General features: G+C 51.5%; 2 protein-coding genes across 3 annotated transcripts in view; one reads left to right on the forward strand and one right to left on the reverse strand.

The window, feature by feature from the left end:
* The first annotated feature begins 7,117 nt into the window (after window positions 1-7,117).
* Window positions 7,118-9,993, forward strand: LOC309718220 (uncharacterized protein). The gene is made up of 2 exons (XM_082553245.1): window positions 7,118-9,494; window positions 9,760-9,993. The coding sequence occupies exons 1-2, from the start codon at window positions 8,968-8,970 to the stop codon at window positions 9,788-9,790; spliced, it is 558 nt and encodes a 185-aa protein (XP_082409371.1). The 5' UTR covers window positions 7,118-8,967; the 3' UTR covers window positions 9,791-9,993.
* A 3,393-nt stretch (window positions 9,994-13,386) lies between these two features.
* ghra (growth hormone receptor a) overlaps window positions 13,387-19,791 on the reverse strand; it is a 31,529-nt gene continuing 25,124 nt past the window's right edge. For both annotated transcript variants that reach the window (XM_082553250.1, XM_082553249.1), the window contains exons 6-10: window positions 19,561-19,714; window positions 19,319-19,409; window positions 19,119-19,188; window positions 18,205-18,443; window positions 13,387-18,103 (exon numbers count right to left, since the gene is read on the reverse strand). In XM_082553250.1, coding sequence (XP_082409376.1) covers window positions 17,344-18,103; window positions 18,205-18,443; window positions 19,119-19,188; window positions 19,319-19,409; window positions 19,561-19,714 — 1,314 coding nt within the window. In that variant the 3' untranslated portion in view covers window positions 13,387-17,343. The remainder of the gene's footprint in view (window positions 18,104-18,204; window positions 18,444-19,118; window positions 19,189-19,318; window positions 19,410-19,560; window positions 19,715-19,791) is intronic.

The following is a 19,791-nucleotide window of genomic DNA, read 5'->3' on the forward strand; positions in this document are numbered from 1 at the left end:
ACATTAGCCTATTAGCCTAAAACAGTTAAAATTCACTGTTGAAATGATTGGGAAATTCTTAAATGTTATCATTCCACAAACAAGTAATAATAATAATAATAATGGATTGGATTTATATAGCGCTTTTCAAGGCACCCAAAGCGCTAGTATGAACATACTCTATTAAAGTTTCTTGTTATGTAATAATGTAGTAATGATATTTCTGATGCAGTCATGTTTATCCGTTTATCCCCTGTTACCTGTGGTTACCACTACACACACACACACACACACACACACACACACAAATAGTCTCCGACTAGATGAAAACTGTCATAAAGTTGATAAACTGGCTCAGGACACTGAGGAGTTCCTGATTTAGAGAGTGGGATTTAATGTTTCAGCAACTCAGAAAATTTGTGAGTAGATACTTTTTCCCTTTAGATGATCTGGAGATGATTTCTGTAAAAAGTGTTTTCACTGTTTTCCCAAATATGTATCAGCAGGTGGCGATAAAGATCTAGACAATAAACCACCACTACACCACCATTGAGCCATTGAGCTGATGTGTATACTGTTGAAGCCCTTCCATTCATACAGATTTGATAGAGCCTTTAATTGACAAATTCACTGACAAATCCTCCCAAATTAGCATATTTCATACATTTCATACAATGAAATAAAGGGACTTCTTAGGTTGTTGGGTTACTCTCACATTTTCAAGGATCAAGGTGTCTGTTTCTAGTTTCCTGCAACATATCGACAAATGTGCAGAAGCAAAGCACACATCGCACTTCCAGTTTATGTTATGCAATTATTTATTTGGCTAAAGGAAAACACTTTGCTTGCACATGCTGATGACACGCTTACATTTCTGGTTTAAAGTGATTGCACTGATGAGTTCTTGTTGGTTTGGCATTGTATGACTGTTTGCTTGTTATTGAAATAGCTTTAGATGCAACAAACATTAACAGAAGTGTCATCTAGAAGAGGGGCACCTTAAGCTCATCTTTCTATACTAACATTGGTGTAATGATGCCAGTGTCCAGCTCCAAAATCTGTGAAATTATTTTAAAGACTTAAAGCACACCAGCTTCTGTTCAGTGTTATAGCTGAATTTGTCATGGAACGCTGTGCGGCAGGCAGGAGTAGGACCCAAAATGCAGGACTCACAGGCACGAGGGAATAAACTCAAAAGGCAGCTTTATTGCGTAACAGAAGATGATAGGCGATACAAAACTAGACTGGGGAAAAACTAACATACGCAGAGACACAGGGAGATCCACACAACATGAGGGACGACGTCACGCTGAACAGAGGGAGACGCAGACAGAAATACACAGAGGGTTAACGAGGGGAGTGGGAACACACGGGGAACACAGGTGACACTGATAGCCATAACGAGACAGGGCGGGGTGAACTGAACACTGACGGGAGAGGTGAAACAGGGAGCACAGAGGTTCAGACAGGAGGAGAGAGAGCACGAGTAGAACACCAACGTAACAGGCAGGGGAGACATGGAATAAACACGAAAGGGGACGAGGGCTCATAAATACATAGAGGGCACACAGGGGGAAGAGAGAGCACGGGGAGAACTTAGACATAATGGGCAGGGGAAGCATGGAATAAAACATAAGGAGAGACGAGGGCTCACAGATACACAGAGGGGCACACAGGGAGACATGAAGGGCAAGGGATCAAAACTAGAAGCCATAGAATAAATCACACAAGTACAATAATACGAAAATCACAAAGAACTAAAAACGCTGGGTCAGGAGACCCAGGACCGTGACAGTACCCCCCCCTCAAGGGCTGGCTCCAGACAGCCCAAACACAGAAAAACAAAACCAAACAGAAAACAACCCAGGGCGGGCGGCGGGGGCCCAGGACGGAGGGCTCGGAACAGAAAACAAAGAGCACAGAAAACACCGGAGCCCAAGAAAACAACCCAAAACACAGAGCAGTTCAGGGGGCCGACCGTGCGGAAGGCAACGGCGGAGACGCGGAAACAGTTCAGGAGGCCGACCGTGCGCAAGGCAACGGCGGCGACGCGGAAACAGTTCAGGAGGCCGGCCGTGCGCAAGGCAACGGCGGCGACGCGGAAACAGTTCAGGAGGCCGGCCGTGCGCAAGGCAACGGCGGCGACGCGGAAACAGTTCAGGAGGCCGGCCGTGCGCAAGGCAACGGCGGCGGCGAAGGAGACGACGGAGCAGTTCAGGAGGCCGACCGCGCGGAAGGCAGCGGCGGCCCTCCAGTCCCAGGCGTGCTGGCCATGGCCCGGTGGGCGCAGGGCCAGACGAGGCAGCTGATGAGGATGCTGGACCAGACGAGGCAGCTGATGAGGATGCTGGACCAGACGAGGCAGCTGATGAGGAGGCTGCGGCAGACGAAGGCTCTGAAGAGGAGGCTGCGGCAGACGAAGGCTCTGAAGAGGAGGCTGCGGCAGACGAAGGCTCTGAAGAGGCTGCAGCAGACGAAGGCTCGGAGGCCGGGCCAGGCGAGGTTGCAGAGGCTGAGGCCGGGCGAGGTTGCAGAGGCTGAGGCCGGGCCAGGCGAGGTTGCAGAGGCTGAGGCCGGGCCAGGCGTAGCAGAAGCACAGGCGGATGTAGCCGGGCCAGGTGATGACGAGGCGGTCGCAGATGGCGGCTGGACAGGCTCCTCGGGCCCTCCAGCTGATGCGGCGTGAGGCTGAACGGGCCCCTCGGACCCTCCAGCGGAGACAGGAGGCTGAACGGGCCCCTCGGACCCTCCAGCGGAGACAGGAGGCTGAACGGGCCCCTCGGACCCTCCAGCGGAGACAGGAGGCTGAACGGGCCCCTCGGACCCTCCAGCGGAGACAGGAGGCTGAACGGGCCTCTCGGACCCTCCAGCGGAGACAGGGAGGTGCTGGCCGGGCTCACTGGAACCCCCAGCGGACGAGGTAGATGGCGGCGTGGAAGCCGCGGAGTCCTGGATGAGCTCATCCGAGCTTCCAGCAGGAGCTGAAGTAGAGCCAGAGAGGATTGGGACCCCGGGCTCAATGTTAAGCTGGCTAGAAAACCGCACTGCTACGGGGAACTGGGCCAAAGGTTCAGGTGCGAGCTGAGCTGCTGGACACACGGGGACCTGAGCTGCTGGACACACGGGGACCTGAGCTGCTGGACACACGGGGACCTGAGCTGCTAACGGTGGAGAAGTAAATGACTGCACAGGGGACTGAACTGATGTCTGTAGTAACGGTGGTGGTGAGGGTGGAGTAGGTGGTGGAGTTAATGACTTCACAGGGGAATGAACTAGAGGTAGTGACGGTTGTGGTGCTGGTGGTTGAGTGGGTGACTGTGCTAAAGGAGGCTGCACTGGGGACACCGGAGACTGCACTGGGGACACCGGAGACTGCACTGGGGACACCGGAGACTGCACTGGGGACACCGGAGACTGCACTGGGGACACTGGAGACTGCACTGATGGTTGTAGTGGAGGTGTAACGGGTGAAGGAGTGGCTGAAGTGGCTGTGGGTCGGACGGCTAGTGGCTCAGCTACAGGGTATGGCAACGGCAGGGCTATGGGTTGAATGACTGGCTGAGTAGCAGCCTGAGTGGCTGGGTGTAGTGACGGTTGTGGTGGAAGAGAAACAGGTGGCAGTGTGGATGATGGAGCTAAGGGCGACTGAGTGGCAGACCGAACTGATGACTGAAGCGATGGTAGAGGTGAAAATGGAGCTTGTGGTGGAGTTAATGGCTGAGCTAACGGGGACACAGGAGACTGAACTGAGGGTGGCTGCGAGGGAGCTAACGGAGCTGTGAAGGACTGCGAGGGAGCTAACGGAGCTGTGAAGGGCTGTGAAGGGCTGCGAGGGAGCTAACGGAGCTGTGAAGGGCTGCGAGGGAGCTAACGGAGCTGTGAAGGGCTGCGAGGGAGCTAACGGAGCTGTGAAGGGCTGCGAGGGAGCTAACGGAGCTGTGAAGGGCTGCGAGGGAGCTAACGGAGCTGTGAAGGGCTGCGAGGGAGCTAACGGAGCTGTGAAGGGCTGCGAGGGAGCTAACGGAGCTGGGACGGGCTGCGAGGGAGCTGGCTGAGCTGGGACGGGCTGCGAGGGAGCTGGCTGAGCTGGGACGGGCTGCGAGGGAGCCGACTGAGCTTCTGGTAGCACAACAGGTGAATTAGAAGGCTGAATGTCCGGCTGTGGGGTGGCGCGTCGGCGGCGTGAATGCCGTTTCTTTTTCCCCGCAGATGGCTCCAAAGGGCCGGGAAAAACCACATCCGGCCGGTGAAACTGACGCGGCTGCTCCAGGGTGGCTGTTGTCTGTTGCTGCTGGGCCAAGTCTGATATTTCCCGAGTTCGCGCCGCCTCCCGGGCGTTATTCAAATTGGCCAATAGGTCCAAACATCCACTGACCTGGCGGAGATGAGAATTTCCTTTGAGGATTGCTTCGATAGCATTTATCCCCACAATCTTGGCCCTTGTATTGGAAGTGTGAGTTATCCACTCGACTAGGCGTTGGACACGTATCAGATCGCTCTCCCCGGGTAAGTCTGCTGGGTCCATATCTGTTGACGTCGTACTGTCATGGAACGCTGTGCGGCAGGCAGGAGTAGGACCCAAAATGCAGGACTCACAGGCACGAGGGAATAAACTCAAAAGGCAGCTTTATTGCGTAACAGAAGATGATAGGCGATACAAAACTAGACTGGGGAAAAACTAACATACGCAGAGACACAGGGAGATCCACACAACATGAGGGACGACGTCACGCTGAACAGAGGGAGACGCAGACAGAAATACACAGAGGGTTAACGAGGGGAGTGGGAACACACGGGGAACACAGGTGACACTGATAGCCATAACGAGACAGGGCGGGGTGAACTGAACACTGACGGGAGAGGTGAAACAGGGAGCACAGAGGTTCAGACAGGAGGAGAGAGAGCACGAGTAGAACACCAACGTAACAGGCAGGGGAGACATGGAATAAACACGAAAGGGGACGAGGGCTCATAAATACATAGAGGGGCACACAGGGAGACATGAAGGGCAAGGGATCAAAACTAGAAGCCATAGAATAAATCACACAAGTACAATAATACGAAAATCACAAAGAACTAAAAACGCTGGGTCAGGAGACCCAGGACCGTGACAGTACCCCCCCCTCAAGGGCTGGCTCCAGACAGCCCAAACACAGAAAAACAAAACCAAACAGAAAACAACCCAGGGCGGGCGGCGGGGGCCCAGGACGGAGGGCTCGGAACAGAAAACAAAGAGCACAGAAAACACCGGAGCCCAAGAAAACAACCCAAAACACAGAGCAGTTCAGGGGGCCGACCGTGCGGAAGGCAACGGCGGAGACGCGGAAACAGTTCAGGAGGCCGACCGTGCGCAAGGCAACGGCGGCGACGCGGAAACAGTTCAGGAGGCCGGCCGTGCGCAAGGCAACGGCGGCGACGCGGAAACAGTTCAGGAGGCCGGCCGTGCGCAAGGCAACGGCGGCGACGCGGAAACAGTTCAGGAGGCCGGCCGTGCGCAAGGCAACGGCGGCGGCGAAGGAGACGACGGAGCAGTTCAGGAGGCCGACCGCGCGGAAGGCAGCGGCGGCCCTCCAGTCCCAGGCGTGCTGGCCATGGCCCGGTGGGCGCAGGGCCAGACGAGGCAGCTGATGAGGATGCTGGACCAGACGAGGCAGCTGATGAGGATGCTGGACCAGACGAGGCAGCTGATGAGGAGGCTGCGGCAGACGAAGGCTCTGAAGAGGAGGCTGCGGCAGACGAAGGCTCTGAAGAGGAGGCTGCGGCAGACGAAGGCTCTGAAGAGGCTGCAGCAGACGAAGGCTCGGAGGCCGGGCCAGGCGAGGTTGCAGAGGCTGAGGCCGGGCGAGGTTGCAGAGGCTGAGGCCGGGCCAGGCGAGGTTGCAGAGGCTGAGGCCGGGCCAGGCGTAGCAGAAGCACAGGCGGATGTAGCCGGGCCAGGTGATGACGAGGCGGTCGCAGATGGCGGCTGGACAGGCTCCTCGGGCCCTCCAGCTGATGCGGCGTGAGGCTGAACGGGCCCCTCGGACCCTCCAGCGGAGACAGGAGGCTGAACGGGCCCCTCGGACCCTCCAGCGGAGACAGGAGGCTGAACGGGCCCCTCGGACCCTCCAGCGGAGACAGGAGGCTGAACGGGCCCCTCGGACCCTCCAGCGGAGACAGGAGGCTGAACGGGCCTCTCGGACCCTCCAGCGGAGACAGGGAGGTGCTGGCCGGGCTCACTGGAACCCCCAGCGGACGAGGTAGATGGCGGCGTGGAAGCCGCGGAGTCCTGGATGAGCTCATCCGAGCTTCCAGCAGGAGCTGAAGTAGAGCCAGAGAGGATTGGGACCCCGGGCTCAATGTTAAGCTGGCTAGAAAACCGCACTGCTACGGGGAACTGGGCCAAAGGTTCAGGTGCGAGCTGAGCTGCTGGACACACGGGGACCTGAGCTGCTGGACACACGGGGACCTGAGCTGCTGGACACACGGGGACCTGAGCTGCTAACGGTGGAGAAGTAAATGACTGCACAGGGGACTGAACTGATGTCTGTAGTAACGGTGGTGGTGAGGGTGGAGTAGGTGGTGGAGTTAATGACTTCACAGGGGAATGAACTAGAGGTAGTGACGGTTGTGGTGCTGGTGGTTGAGTGGGTGACTGTGCTAAAGGAGGCTGCACTGGGGACACCGGAGACTGCACTGGGGACACCGGAGACTGCACTGGGGACACCGGAGACTGCACTGGGGACACCGGAGACTGCACTGGGGACACTGGAGACTGCACTGATGGTTGTAGTGGAGGTGTAACGGGTGAAGGAGTGGCTGAAGTGGCTGTGGGTCGGACGGCTAGTGGCTCAGCTACAGGGTATGGCAACGGCAGGGCTATGGGTTGAATGACTGGCTGAGTAGCAGCCTGAGTGGCTGGGTGTAGTGACGGTTGTGGTGGAAGAGAAACAGGTGGCAGTGTGGATGATGGAGCTAAGGGCGACTGAGTGGCAGACCGAACTGATGACTGAAGCGATGGTAGAGGTGAAAATGGAGCTTGTGGTGGAGTTAATGGCTGAGCTAACGGGGACACAGGAGACTGAACTGAGGGTGGCTGCGAGGGAGCTAACGGAGCTGTGAAGGACTGCGAGGGAGCTAACGGAGCTGTGAAGGGCTGTGAAGGGCTGCGAGGGAGCTAACGGAGCTGTGAAGGGCTGCGAGGGAGCTAACGGAGCTGTGAAGGGCTGCGAGGGAGCTAACGGAGCTGTGAAGGGCTGCGAGGGAGCTAACGGAGCTGTGAAGGGCTGCGAGGGAGCTAACGGAGCTGTGAAGGGCTGCGAGGGAGCTAACGGAGCTGTGAAGGGCTGCGAGGGAGCTAACGGAGCTGTGAAGGGCTGCGAGGGAGCTAACGGAGCTGGGACGGGCTGCGAGGGAGCTGGCTGAGCTGGGACGGGCTGCGAGGGAGCTGGCTGAGCTGGGACGGGCTGCGAGGGAGCCGACTGAGCTTCTGGTAGCACAACAGGTGAATTAGAAGGCTGAATGTCCGGCTGTGGGGTGGCGCGTCGGCGGCGTGAATGCCGTTTCTTTTTCCCCGCAGATGGCTCCAAAGGGCCGGGAAAAACCACATCCGGCCGGTGAAACTGACGCGGCTGCTCCAGGGTGGCTGTTGTCTGTTGCTGCTGGGCCAAGTCTGATATTTCCCGAGTTCGCGCCGCCTCCCGGGCGTTATTCAAATTGGCCAATAGGTCCAAACATCCACTGACCTGGCGGAGATGAGAATTTCCTTTGAGGATTGCTTCGATAGCATTTATCCCCACAATCTTGGCCCTTGTATTGGAAGTGTGAGTTATCCACTCGACTAGGCGTTGGACACGTATCAGATCGCTCTCCCCGGGTAAGTCTGCTGGGTCCATATCTGTTGACGTCGTACTGTCATGGAACGCTGTGCGGCAGGCAGGAGTAGGACCCAAAATGCAGGACTCACAGGCACGAGGGAATAAACTCAAAAGGCAGCTTTATTGCGTAACAGAAGATGATAGGCGATACAAAACTAGACTGGGGAAAAACTAACATACGCAGAGACACAGGGAGATCCACACAACATGAGGGACGACGTCACGCTGAACAGAGGGAGACGCAGACAGAAATACACAGAGGGTTAACGAGGGGAGTGGGAACACACGGGGAACACAGGTGACACTGATAGCCATAACGAGACAGGGCGGGGTGAACTGAACACTGACGGGAGAGGTGAAACAGGGAGCACAGAGGTTCAGACAGGAGGAGAGAGAGCACGAGTAGAACACCAACGTAACAGGCAGGGGAGACATGGAATAAACACGAAAGGGGACGAGGGCTCATAAATACATAGAGGGGCACACAGGGAGACATGAAGGGCAAGGGATCAAAACTAGAAGCCATAGAATAAATCACACAAGTACAATAATACGAAAATCACAAAGAACTAAAAACGCTGGGTCAGGAGACCCAGGACCGTGACAGTACCCCCCCCTCAAGGGCTGGCTCCAGACAGCCCAAACACAGAAAAACAAAACCAAACAGAAAACAACCCAGGGCGGGCGGCGGGGGCCCAGGACGGAGGGCTCGGAACAGAAAACAAAGAGCACAGAAAACACCGGAGCCCAAGAAAACAACCCAAAACACAGAGCAGTTCAGGGGGCCGACCGTGCGGAAGGCAACGGCGGAGACGCGGAAACAGTTCAGGAGGCCGACCGTGCGCAAGGCAACGGCGGCGACGCGGAAACAGTTCAGGAGGCCGGCCGTGCGCAAGGCAACGGCGGCGACGCGGAAACAGTTCAGGAGGCCGGCCGTGCGCAAGGCAACGGCGGCGACGCGGAAACAGTTCAGGAGGCCGGCCGTGCGCAAGGCAACGGCGGCGACGCGGAAACAGTTCAGGAGGCCGGCCGTGCGCAAGGCAACGGCGGCGGCGAAGGAGACGACGGAGCAGTTCAGGAGGCCGACCGCGCGGAAGGCAGCGGCGGCCCTCCAGTCCCAGGCGTGCTGGCCATGGCCCGGTGGGCGCAGGGCCAGACGAGGCAGCTGATGAGGATGCTGGACCAGACGAGGCAGCTGATGAGGATGCTGGACCAGACGAGGCAGCTGATGAGGATGCTGGACCAGACGAGGCAGCTGATGAGGATGCTGGACCAGACGAGGCAGCTGATGAGGATGCTGGACCAGACGAGGCAGCTGATGAGGATGCTGGACCAGACGAGGCAGCTGATGAGGATGCTGGACCAGACGAGGCAGCTGATGAGGATGCTGGACCAGACGAGGCAGCTGATGAGGATGCTGGACCAGACGAGGCAGCTGATGAGGAGGCTGGACCAGACGAGGCAGCTGATGAGGAGGCTGGACCAGACGAGGCAGCTGATGAGGAGGCTGCGGCAGACGAAGGCTCTGAAGAGGAGGCTGCGGCAGACGAAGGCTCTGAAGAGGAGGCTGCGGCAGACGAAGGCTCTGAAGAGGCTGCAGCAGACGAAGGCTCTGAAGAGGCTGCAGCAGACGAAGGCTCGGAGGCCGGGCCAGGCGAGGTTGCAGAGGCTGAGGCCGGGCCAGGCGAGGTTGCAGAGGCTGAGGCCGGGCCAGGCGAGGTTGCAGAGGCTGAGGCCGGGCCAGGCGAGGTTGCAGAGGCTGAGGCCGGGCCAGGCGAGGTTGCAGAGGCTGAGGCCGGGCCAGGCGAGGTTGCAGAGGCTGAGGCCGGGCGAGGTTGCAGAGGCTGAGGCCGGGCCAGGCGAGGTTGCAGAGGCTGAGGCCGGGCCAGGCGAGGTTGCAGAGGCTGAGGCCGGGCCAGGCGAGGTTGCAGAGGCTGAGGCCGGGCCAGGCGTAGCAGAAGCACAGGCGGATGTAGCCGGGCCAGGTGATGACGAGGCGGTCGCAGATGGCGGCTGGACAGGCTCCTCGGGCCCTCCAGCTGATGCGGCGTGAGGCTGAACGGGCCCCTCGGACCCTCCAGCGGAGACAGGAGGCTGAACGGGCCCCTCGGACCCTCCAGCGGAGACAGGAGGCTGAACGGGCCCCTCGGACCCTCCAGCGGAGACAGGAGGCTGAACGGGCCCCTCGGACCCTCCAGCGGAGACAGGAGGCTGAACGGGCCCCTCGGACCCTCCAGCGGAGACAGGAGGCTGAACGGGCCTCTCGGACCCTCCAGCGGAGACAGGGAGGTGCTGGCCGGGCTCACTGGAACCCCCAGCGGACGAGGTAGATGGCGGCGTGGAAGCCGCGGAGTCCTGGATGAGCTCATCCGAGCTTCCAGCAGGAGCTGAAGTAGAGCCAGAGAGGATTGGGACCCCGGGCTCAATGTTAAGCTGGCTAGAAAACCGCACTGCTACGGGGAACTGGGCCAAAGGTTCAGGTGCGAGCTGAGCTGCTGGACACACGGGGACCTGAGCTGCTGGACACACGGGGACCTGAGCTGCTGGACACACGGGGACCTGAGCTGCTGGACACACGGGGACCTGAGCTGCTGGACACACGGGGACCTGAGCTGCTGGACACACGGGGACCTGAGCTGCTAACGGTGGAGAAGTAAATGACTGCACAGGGGACTGAACTGATGTCTGTAGTAACGGTGGTGGTGAGGGTGGAGTAGGTGGTGGAGTTAATGACTTCACAGGGGAATGAACTAGAGGTAGTGACGGTTGTGGTGCTGGTGGTTGAGTGGGTGACTGTGCTAAAGGAGGCTGCACTGGGGACACCGGAGACTGCACTGGGGACACCGGAGACTGCACTGGGGACACCGGAGACTGCACTGGGGACACCGGAGACTGCACTGGGGACACTGGAGACTGCACTGATGGTTGTAGTGGAGGTGTAACGGGTGAAGGAGTGGCTGAAGTGGCTGTGGGTCGGACGGCTAGTGGCTCAGCTACAGGGTATGGCAACGGCAGGGCTATGGGTTGAATGACTGGCTGAGTAGCAGCCTGAGTGGCTGGGTGTAGTGACGGTTGTGGTGGAAGAGAAACAGGTGGCAGTGTGGATGATGGAGCTAAGGGCGACTGAGTGGCAGACCGAACTGATGACTGAAGCGATGGTAGAGGTGAAAATGGAGCTTGTGGTGGAGTTAATGGCTGAGCTAACGGGGACACAGGAGACTGAACTGAGGGTGGCTGCGAGGGAGCTAACGGAGCTGTGAAGGACTGCGAGGGAGCTGAGGGAGCTAACGGAGCTGTGAAGGGCTGCGAGGGAGCTAACGGAGCTGTGAAGGGCTGCGAGGGAGCTAACGGAGCTGTGAAGGGCTGCGAGGGAGCTAACGGAGCTGTGAAGGGCTGCGAGGGAGCTAACGGAGCTGTGAAGGGCTGCGAGGGAGCTAACGGAGCTGTGAAGGGCTGCGAGGGAGCTGGCTGAGCTGGGACGGGCTGCGAGGGAGCTGGCTGAGCTGGGACGGGCTGCGAGGGAGCTGGCTGAGCTGGGACGGGCTGCGAGGGAGCCGACTGAGCTGGGACGGGCTGCGAGGGAGCCGACTGAGCTTCTGGTAGCACAACAGGTGAATTAGAAGGCTGAATGTCCGGCTGTGGGGTGGCGCGTCGGCGGCGTGAATGCCGTTTCTTTTTCCCCGCAGATGGCTCCAAAGGGCCGGGAAAAACCACATCCGGCCGGTGAAACTGACGCGGCTGCTCCAGGGTGGCTGTTGTCTGTTGCTGCTGGGCCAAGTCTGATATTTCCCGAGTTCGCGCCGCCTCCCGGGCGTTATTCAAATTGGCCAATAGGTCCAAACATCCACTGACCTGGCGGAGATGAGAATTTCCTTTGAGGATTGCTTCGATAGCATTTATCCCCACAATCTTGGCCCTTGTATTGGAAGTGTGAGTTATCCACTCGACTAGGCGTTGGACACGTATCAGATCGCTCTCCCCGGGTAAGTCTGCTGGGTCCATATCTGTTGACGTCGTACTGTCATGGAACGCTGTGCGGCAGGCAGGAGTAGGACCCAAAATGCAGGACTCACAGGCACGAGGGAATAAACTCAAAAGGCAGCTTTATTGCGTAACAGAAGATGATAGGCGATACAAAACTAGACTGGGGAAAAACTAACATACGCAGAGACACAGGGAGATCCACACAACATGAGGGACGACGTCACGCTGAACAGAGGGAGACGCAGACAGAAATACACAGAGGGTTAACGAGGGGAGTGGGAACACACGGGGAACACAGGTGACACTGATAGCCATAACGAGACAGGGCGGGGTGAACTGAACACTGACGGGAGAGGTGAAACAGGGAGCACAGAGGTTCAGACAGGAGGAGAGAGAGCACGAGTAGAACACCAACGTAACAGGCAGGGGAGACATGGAATAAACACGAAAGGGGACGAGGGCTCATAAATACATAGAGGGCACACAGGGGGAAGAGAGAGCACGGGGAGAACTTAGACATAATGGGCAGGGGAAGCATGGAATAAAACATAAGGAGAGACGAGGGCTCACAGATACACAGAGGGGCACACAGGGAGACATGAAGGGCAAGGGATCAAAACTAGAAGCCATAGAATAAATCACACAAGTACAATAATACGAAAATCACAAAGAACTAAAAACGCTGGGTCAGGAGACCCAGGACCGTGACAGAATTGCCTGTTGGACTGTGTGTCTGAAAAGGTCAACAAGCAACCGGAGGTAATAAATGAAGCTGAGGTGGACTGCTTGTGTGGGCGTAATTGGGCTGAAGATCCAATACAGAGGAACAGTGACTTATGGGTAATTACCTGCAATGTCCTGAGACAAAGAGCTGTGAGTGGCTGTCTCTCTGATTCAATCAGCCCCACACAGAGCTGGGCAGTACACAGCCTGTCTTAATTGTCCGATATGCTTTCCCCTCGATGCACGGATGCACAACGTTTCCTGCAGCCGTTTTCTCTCCATTTATACCGGCAGCGACAGAGACTCACACGCTTGTGAACTCATTCGCACAAAGTTCCTCTGTGTTTCTCACAAACAAGCTCACATTCTTCCCACTCCAACTGCCACACATACACAGATGCAATTCCAGTGTTCATCTCTGTCAGACACACACACGGAAATCTGTTTGCATTTAAACTCTAAGACCACATTGGGCAGCAAATTTTCTTCATTAACAGCCTTCTTCTGTCACTCAGTGCTGATCTGAGCTGACCTTTACTGTGCAGTATGCACTTTCAATGCCATTATACTTTTAATGACACAGCTGGCAGTGGTTTTGGGAGGTCTTGTGAAGAGCTTGTTGAGCTGCATCTTGAAACGGAATTAGTCATAAACACTGTTGTAAATTATCTATAATAAGTAACATGATCTCGATAACTCGGGGAAATCTAATTTGTCTAGTTTACGTTTGCATTTAAAACGCTAGATTAGTTGAAAATAAAATAACTGGTCCAACACACAGCGTACAAATTGGAGATGGAGTTAAATGCAGCTTAGAAAGGCGCTTCGTAAACAGCATTAGCAGTTAGATTTGCCTTTGAAAACATTTTTATTTTTTCATTCTTGAAGACAACATGACAAAAATAATGACCAAGATGCTGTATATTTATTTTGTAACTTGTCGAGAGCTTATTGATCACATATACAACATCAGAAAGGCTCAATTGGCAAGAGAACAATATCAAATAAACATCACAAACAAGTTCTTAGCCCCGAGTAAAACAGCAGCCAACAGACAAGGACAGCGGCTCCAAGGACGGAGGGGGTGGGTGTGAGGGGTTTGTGTCAAAATATGAAGAAAAAAAGCCAATGCAAACCGAAACGTCATACTTGAGACCACAATGGTGATGGGTCTGATTTTGGCATGCAGAACATTTCCAGCTTTATTAATCAAGATGACAACACGGCAGCGAAAATATTACTCATGCAGCACCATTCACAGTTAATTTGGCTAAGGTGGTGGGGCAGACAAATAAATAGCACATGGAAGGAAAGAGAGTGAAACCACTGAAGGTCATTAAAAATCAGGCTGTATACCGCTGTACTCAAGTCAAGAATGAAAGTGTTTCCTCAACAAGCTGAAAAATGTGTGGCTCGGTGCTCTTTGCTTGATAACGAGCAACAACCAGCACAGATTCCAGCAAAACTACTTCCAGACACTGTAGAACGACAAAAGCCACACTTGGACTGACAGGCTGGGGGCTAAAAGGCATCATTATAAAATATTTTACCCCCGTCAAAAAATGCACTTTCAAATAATGAAATGCTGAAATCACATAGCGGGAGGAAAGTCCGAGCACAGAGTTACAATATACCTATTCACTCTGCCTCTTTTTTGATATGACTTCATTAAAAATCTGCATTTATCTATCTATAAATCTTCTAGCAAATATTAAATACTACATTACAATACATCTTTCTAGTAATCTGTTAAAAGCAATCTGTGTAAAATACGTTCTTTAAACAAAACTGAAGCTTATCGACACTGATACTGTTCCTCACTTTCTGATTACTCTGCTGACTAGAAAATATATAATACTAGTTTATAGCGCTGTTTTTTTTCACTCACTTGATACAAAATATGTCTACATCAGATATATATTGTACGTGTACAAAGTGCTTCTTCTAAAGTGTCTGTAACATTTATAAGCTTGAAATAACATTTGAAATGTAGTAAACATTTGCACAGCTTGAAGAAAAGAAGCACCTCCCAAATATTTCTATCGTACTGTAACCTTTAAAAAACACTTTAACAGATTAAACTTTTTTTTTCTTCCTTTTTTTCCTTTTTCCACATTTCAGTTTGTACACTTTTAAAAATCACCATGGTACAACTGATACAGGATCAAAACAGTGCTTTTCCCATGATCTGATCTTCCTTCATAAAGTCAGAGAGCCTTCTGGGGGTCTTTGGATGAGTGTAAACACTGTGAAAGATTCTCGGGGCGAAACGGTCACGTTACAATGCTACTGATTACGGACGTCGCCTGCAAAACACTTACGTACATGTTATAATGATCGTTGCGCTCTCTCGACTGACACCACAGTAAGGCTCAATGCGGGAAATATACATGCACTGAGCAGCAATATATTGTGGCTACTACTAATGACGCAAAATATAAATGCTTGTAATTTTACAGCAACAGTCAATATATTAAGACTTTTCTGCAACAGCAAGGACTCGCTGGGATCATTCGCGCCAGGCTGCAACGACATAATGCTGAGATATAAAGGCGAGATAGAGAGAAGTGGCACATATTTATCAGATTCCCATTAAAAAAAATCATTTTATGGCTCTTGCATTGCTATGAGAATGTCGGATTAAAAGGCATATATTATCTGACTCATCTATCCACTTATCTGTATTAACGATGTATTTCTATGCTGGATGTGCTTCCTTTGCTCTGTAGAATACATTTGTGTTATGGTGAGAAAAGCTCATTTGGAGGCTGCCAAATGGAGGCTGTTCAGATTCAGATTGATTTCACCCACATTGTGCGCATGCGCCATTAGCGTGCTGCCTGCTGTAACCCTAATTTCCTTCGGGATTAATAAAGTATTCTGATTCTGATAGTATTACAAAAATCCCCCAATTCCCAGGACAAATTTATTGTAAACATTATAAAGATATCTAACTTATTAAGCAACAATATATAACTGAGCTTTTCTTGGGGAGGAATGCTCGCAGCTACATACATGTCAGTTTGCAAGTGGTCAGTACGAACTTTCATAATCACTTTGGATTTGAAAGGTTTTGTGAGCATGATTAGCAGGATGCTTATTGTGGTTTGCAGCTGATAAACTAGGTGAACGAGGCAAAGACTAAAATATGATTAAGGGAAATAGTTTTACGCATTATTGTCTTGTATGCATGCACGCACGTGCGTGTTGCCGTTGCAGTGCTTGTGCAGATTTTTAAAAGCGATATCTCTGCACAGTTCACCTACACTGTCCACTTCTAGATCTTGCCTGCACAAAGCAATGCATAAATGCACAAGTTGTGATTGCATAAACATAGTACCATAGCACAGAACTGGCAAGCCACTTATAATATTATAGGCACAGGCTGTTAACACTTGGCAGTTAATAGGTAGAAAGATTTAGCTAATTACATTTAAAGTATACTTTCACAGTCTTTCAGCTTGCTTCATTTACACCAGAGGAATACAAACCCCAAGAAGAAAGCTTGAGCTTATGGTTTAAGTTAAAAAAAATACGCTGCCCTAGTCTCTCTGAATTGCTAGCTGTGTGCATGTGTCCCTTTCTCTCCGGTAAACTACTTAATCAACGTGCCCTTGAGCAAGGCACTTGGTGGTGCTCTGTAACGTATAGCCCAGTTTTCTCCCAGCTGTGAGTGAAACTGATAGAATTCTTCCTCATAATACAAGTGCTGCACTTCAGTGCAACGTATGAACTTGGCGTCAAAATTAAATGTCAATAAATAACCTCAAAAAAAACAAACAAACCACACAATTAGATATGTATATCAGCGTGTGATATTCAATTAATTATGGGTACTAGTCCATGAAGTGTTTTAATTTCTCTACTGTGTCTACTTATGTGTAAGTTAGTGGTTTCCTTCATTTCCCAGATTTCCTTTAAACACTTTCCACGAAAAGAAAGAGGTATAACTGTGACTGGACTAACTTTAATTTGCTGTTGGTGTTTGTTGCCCTGACTTTGGTATCTCTTGTGTGTGTATACGCGTGCTGGATGTTTTTTTCTATTTGTTTAAAGCATTAAACATTCTATTGAACTAGAGGTTAAGAGGAACATAGCTTGACATTATACGACCTCAATTCCATTACTTACTCTGAAAATATGAACAGCTACCTTTTAGATAAAATGAAGACTGGAATGCAAGCTAAATCTGGATAGGTATTGAACAGTGTACTTGGTTGTTTTTTTTTATAAAAATATATCTCTAGTGAAGTGCTAATATGATATGATGAGATAAGAACGGTCTATTGATAAACTGATAAAGTACCTCGTGGGGTAAACAGCATCACCGTCAGCAATGACCTTTGTTTGGTGTGAAAACTCACACCATCAGTCATGCACTGAAAGCACTCTGTAAAATTAAGACTGTAACAGTGTCATTGCTCTGGACACAATAAGCCAGAGATACAATGCAACACAAGGCAGTTAAGCATTGATATTATGTTTGCTTGGCTCACTGTAATCATGCATGGATGCATGAGATGCTGACGAAACAGAGCAAACTGTGCATTTGGTTTATGATGTTAATATTTGGCTGCCTCAAAAGAAAGAACTGCTTTAGCAGATGCAAAGAAGTTAAGAGAGTATCTTGTAGCCTTTTATATCTGCCTTTCAGCATCCTCTGAAAATAGACACCCGTACACATCTCAGCCGCCCAGTGTGCTGGGAGTTACTTGGTTTCCAACGGGAATCGGGTAGGACGACTGCGGGTAACTTCCTGGTGAATCAGCCTTACATGTAAAGGTCTGATGTCTTTGTCATTTTATTGTGAGAGGTTTCCCAGCAGGTCTGGGGTAATGTACCCCACAGGCATAGGTGCCTTGAGTGGGTGCTGTGGCAGGCAGGAAGGGGGGGTCTGGTGGCTAGGCAGGTTAAGGAGCAGACTGTGATGACTGTCTAACTCCTGAACCACTGTGTAGTCTGCAACAGGAGCAAAAAACTGGGGGGAGTCAGGAAGAATGTAAGGCGACGGATTAACCTCCATTGTGGCTGCAGGTCTGGGCTCCACTGGCTGAGGATGTATGATGTGGTACCCCTCACCGGGCATGGGAGAGCTAGGGGGAGGAGTGCTGATTTGCTGGATACTGCTCTCTGTACTGTAGGCACTTCCTTCTGGATCCACTACTAGCAGCTGAAACTGTGGCTCTTTTTGCTTCCGTTCCTCAGACTCCTCACTGTCTTCACTCTCTTTCCGCTTCTTTTTTGTCTCCTTCTCGGCGGCTGAGATGCTCTCCTGGATTCTGAGTTGCTGTCCAGGAGACAACACCACACCACCAGAGGGCATAACATTGCTAACCTGAGCGTAGAAGTCTGTGTTGACCCAGGTCTGGGGCCCTCTGGTTTGGGTTTGGATGAGCTGTCTTTCACCTGTCTCAGAGGCTGAGGATCTTTCTACAGTATCAAGGGAGGTTTCCTCTTCATCAGGTTGTCCTGGTAGAAGCGTGGCCATCAGCATTAGTGTTTCTTCTTCAGGGAGATCTGTGTTGTAACAGGTGGCCTGGGCGGACTCAGCATCTGGACCACTTGAGGAGAAGCCAAAAAAACAAGAAAGGCAAAGAAATGAGTATTCACGGAGCTATTTGATTAAACAAATAACACCTTTAAATGTAAATCTTTGCCATACCTGATTGAATTAGAGCAACTTATGTTGATGTGTTGACTGACAGGTTGGGACTGACCCAGGAGTTTCTGGGTGTCTGAGCCCCGGTTATCCTCCTTCTCTCCACTATCTACATCCTCTGTCTCATTGACCTCCATGAGCTCCACCCACAGCTCATCTTGGTAGAAATCTGGTGCATAAATGGGCAGGCCATCCATTCCTCCACCACTCAGCATAAAATTCAGCTCATCCAGCTTCCCCTTCTGCAAGTGTACAAACAAGTGTTCTGACATTTAGGCTCCAGAAATTGACAGTTTCCTCTGTAAAACACTCTGACTTTGCAGACTTACGTCTAAAATTTTAAACCCAACAAAAAGTGTATGGCAGCTTGGTCTACTCACAAATTAACAACATAACTTATTTATTAATTTACATCAGGATTTTTTTTTTTTAATTGTTCAGAGGTGAGATTGTTTTGTATGGCTTTTAAATGCACTCTGTGAATAATACACCCACAACACAATCCTGAATCATGATGCTCTTTCTGTCTAATTCCCTCTGAGTGGTCCTTATGTCCATTTTTTCTTGTTATTTATATTCAGTTTTGTTTCACGTTTAATTGGTGGTTGAGTCAGATGATAAACTGGTAGTGAGTGTGAGAGAGAGACGAGGGAGTGATGTGGTGATTTTGTGACCTAACATATCTCTACAGTATGAGCCGCACAGACAGACAGGAATCTGTTTTCTATCCAAATTACAATTGAAATATAATTTTAAAAATGTGATTACACAATCCCTTATATAATGGTTTTACTTCCAAACGTTGCCTTTTTTAAAATCTGATTAAAATACACAACAATTTTGATCCCCCTCTGACAGTCACGCTACTTGACTGCGGGGGTCTAGCATTTGCTTGAAAAATCACAGACCAGAAATACCTTCAATAGCTCTGAATCGATGCCTTTGATTTTGGGTGCAGGAACAGGCGGCAGCAGAAATATCATTAATCTGCAATGACAGAAGAACGAGAGAGAAAGAGAGAGATGTGCACCTGTGATTTAGCAGATGTCTCATTGTTTCACAGATGTTTTGGACACCACAGATGCATGAAAGAGAGGGAGTGCGTGAGTGCTCGTACCGGTTCTGCTGAGAGATGACTATGAGCATGATGAGTATGAGGATACCCACAGTCCCAAATACAAAAACCAGTGTGAGATGGACAGGAAACTCTAAGAAGCAAAATGAAACAGAACTCGTCATAATAATGATGACAACCAGTCCTCTGGCTTCATCAATCATACTGTGTTAAATGCTCAAAGAAAAAAAAAACAGTTTGCAGTTCACCAAAAATGCATTGCATCATTTTAACACATGCGTTACCTGTGCTAGGAATCTCAGTCACTTGAATGAAGATGGATTCACTGAACTCGCCAAATTTAATGAAAACCTGCATCCTGCAGCGGATGTGTACTTCATATTCTTTTCCTAAGTGCAGACCGTAGATTGTCTGATGAGAGTGTGGCTGAATCTCCAACTGAAAATTGCAAAAACAGACAAACCTTTTGTAAATTAAAAAAAGAAATGATGATGATGTGCTTAAAAAGAATGATG

The sequence above is a fragment of the Aulonocara stuartgranti genome (genome assembly GCF_965226115.1).
Source record: "Aulonocara stuartgranti genome assembly, chromosome: 12".
Classification (NCBI taxonomy): Eukaryota; Metazoa; Chordata; class Actinopteri; order Cichliformes; family Cichlidae; genus Aulonocara; species Aulonocara stuartgranti.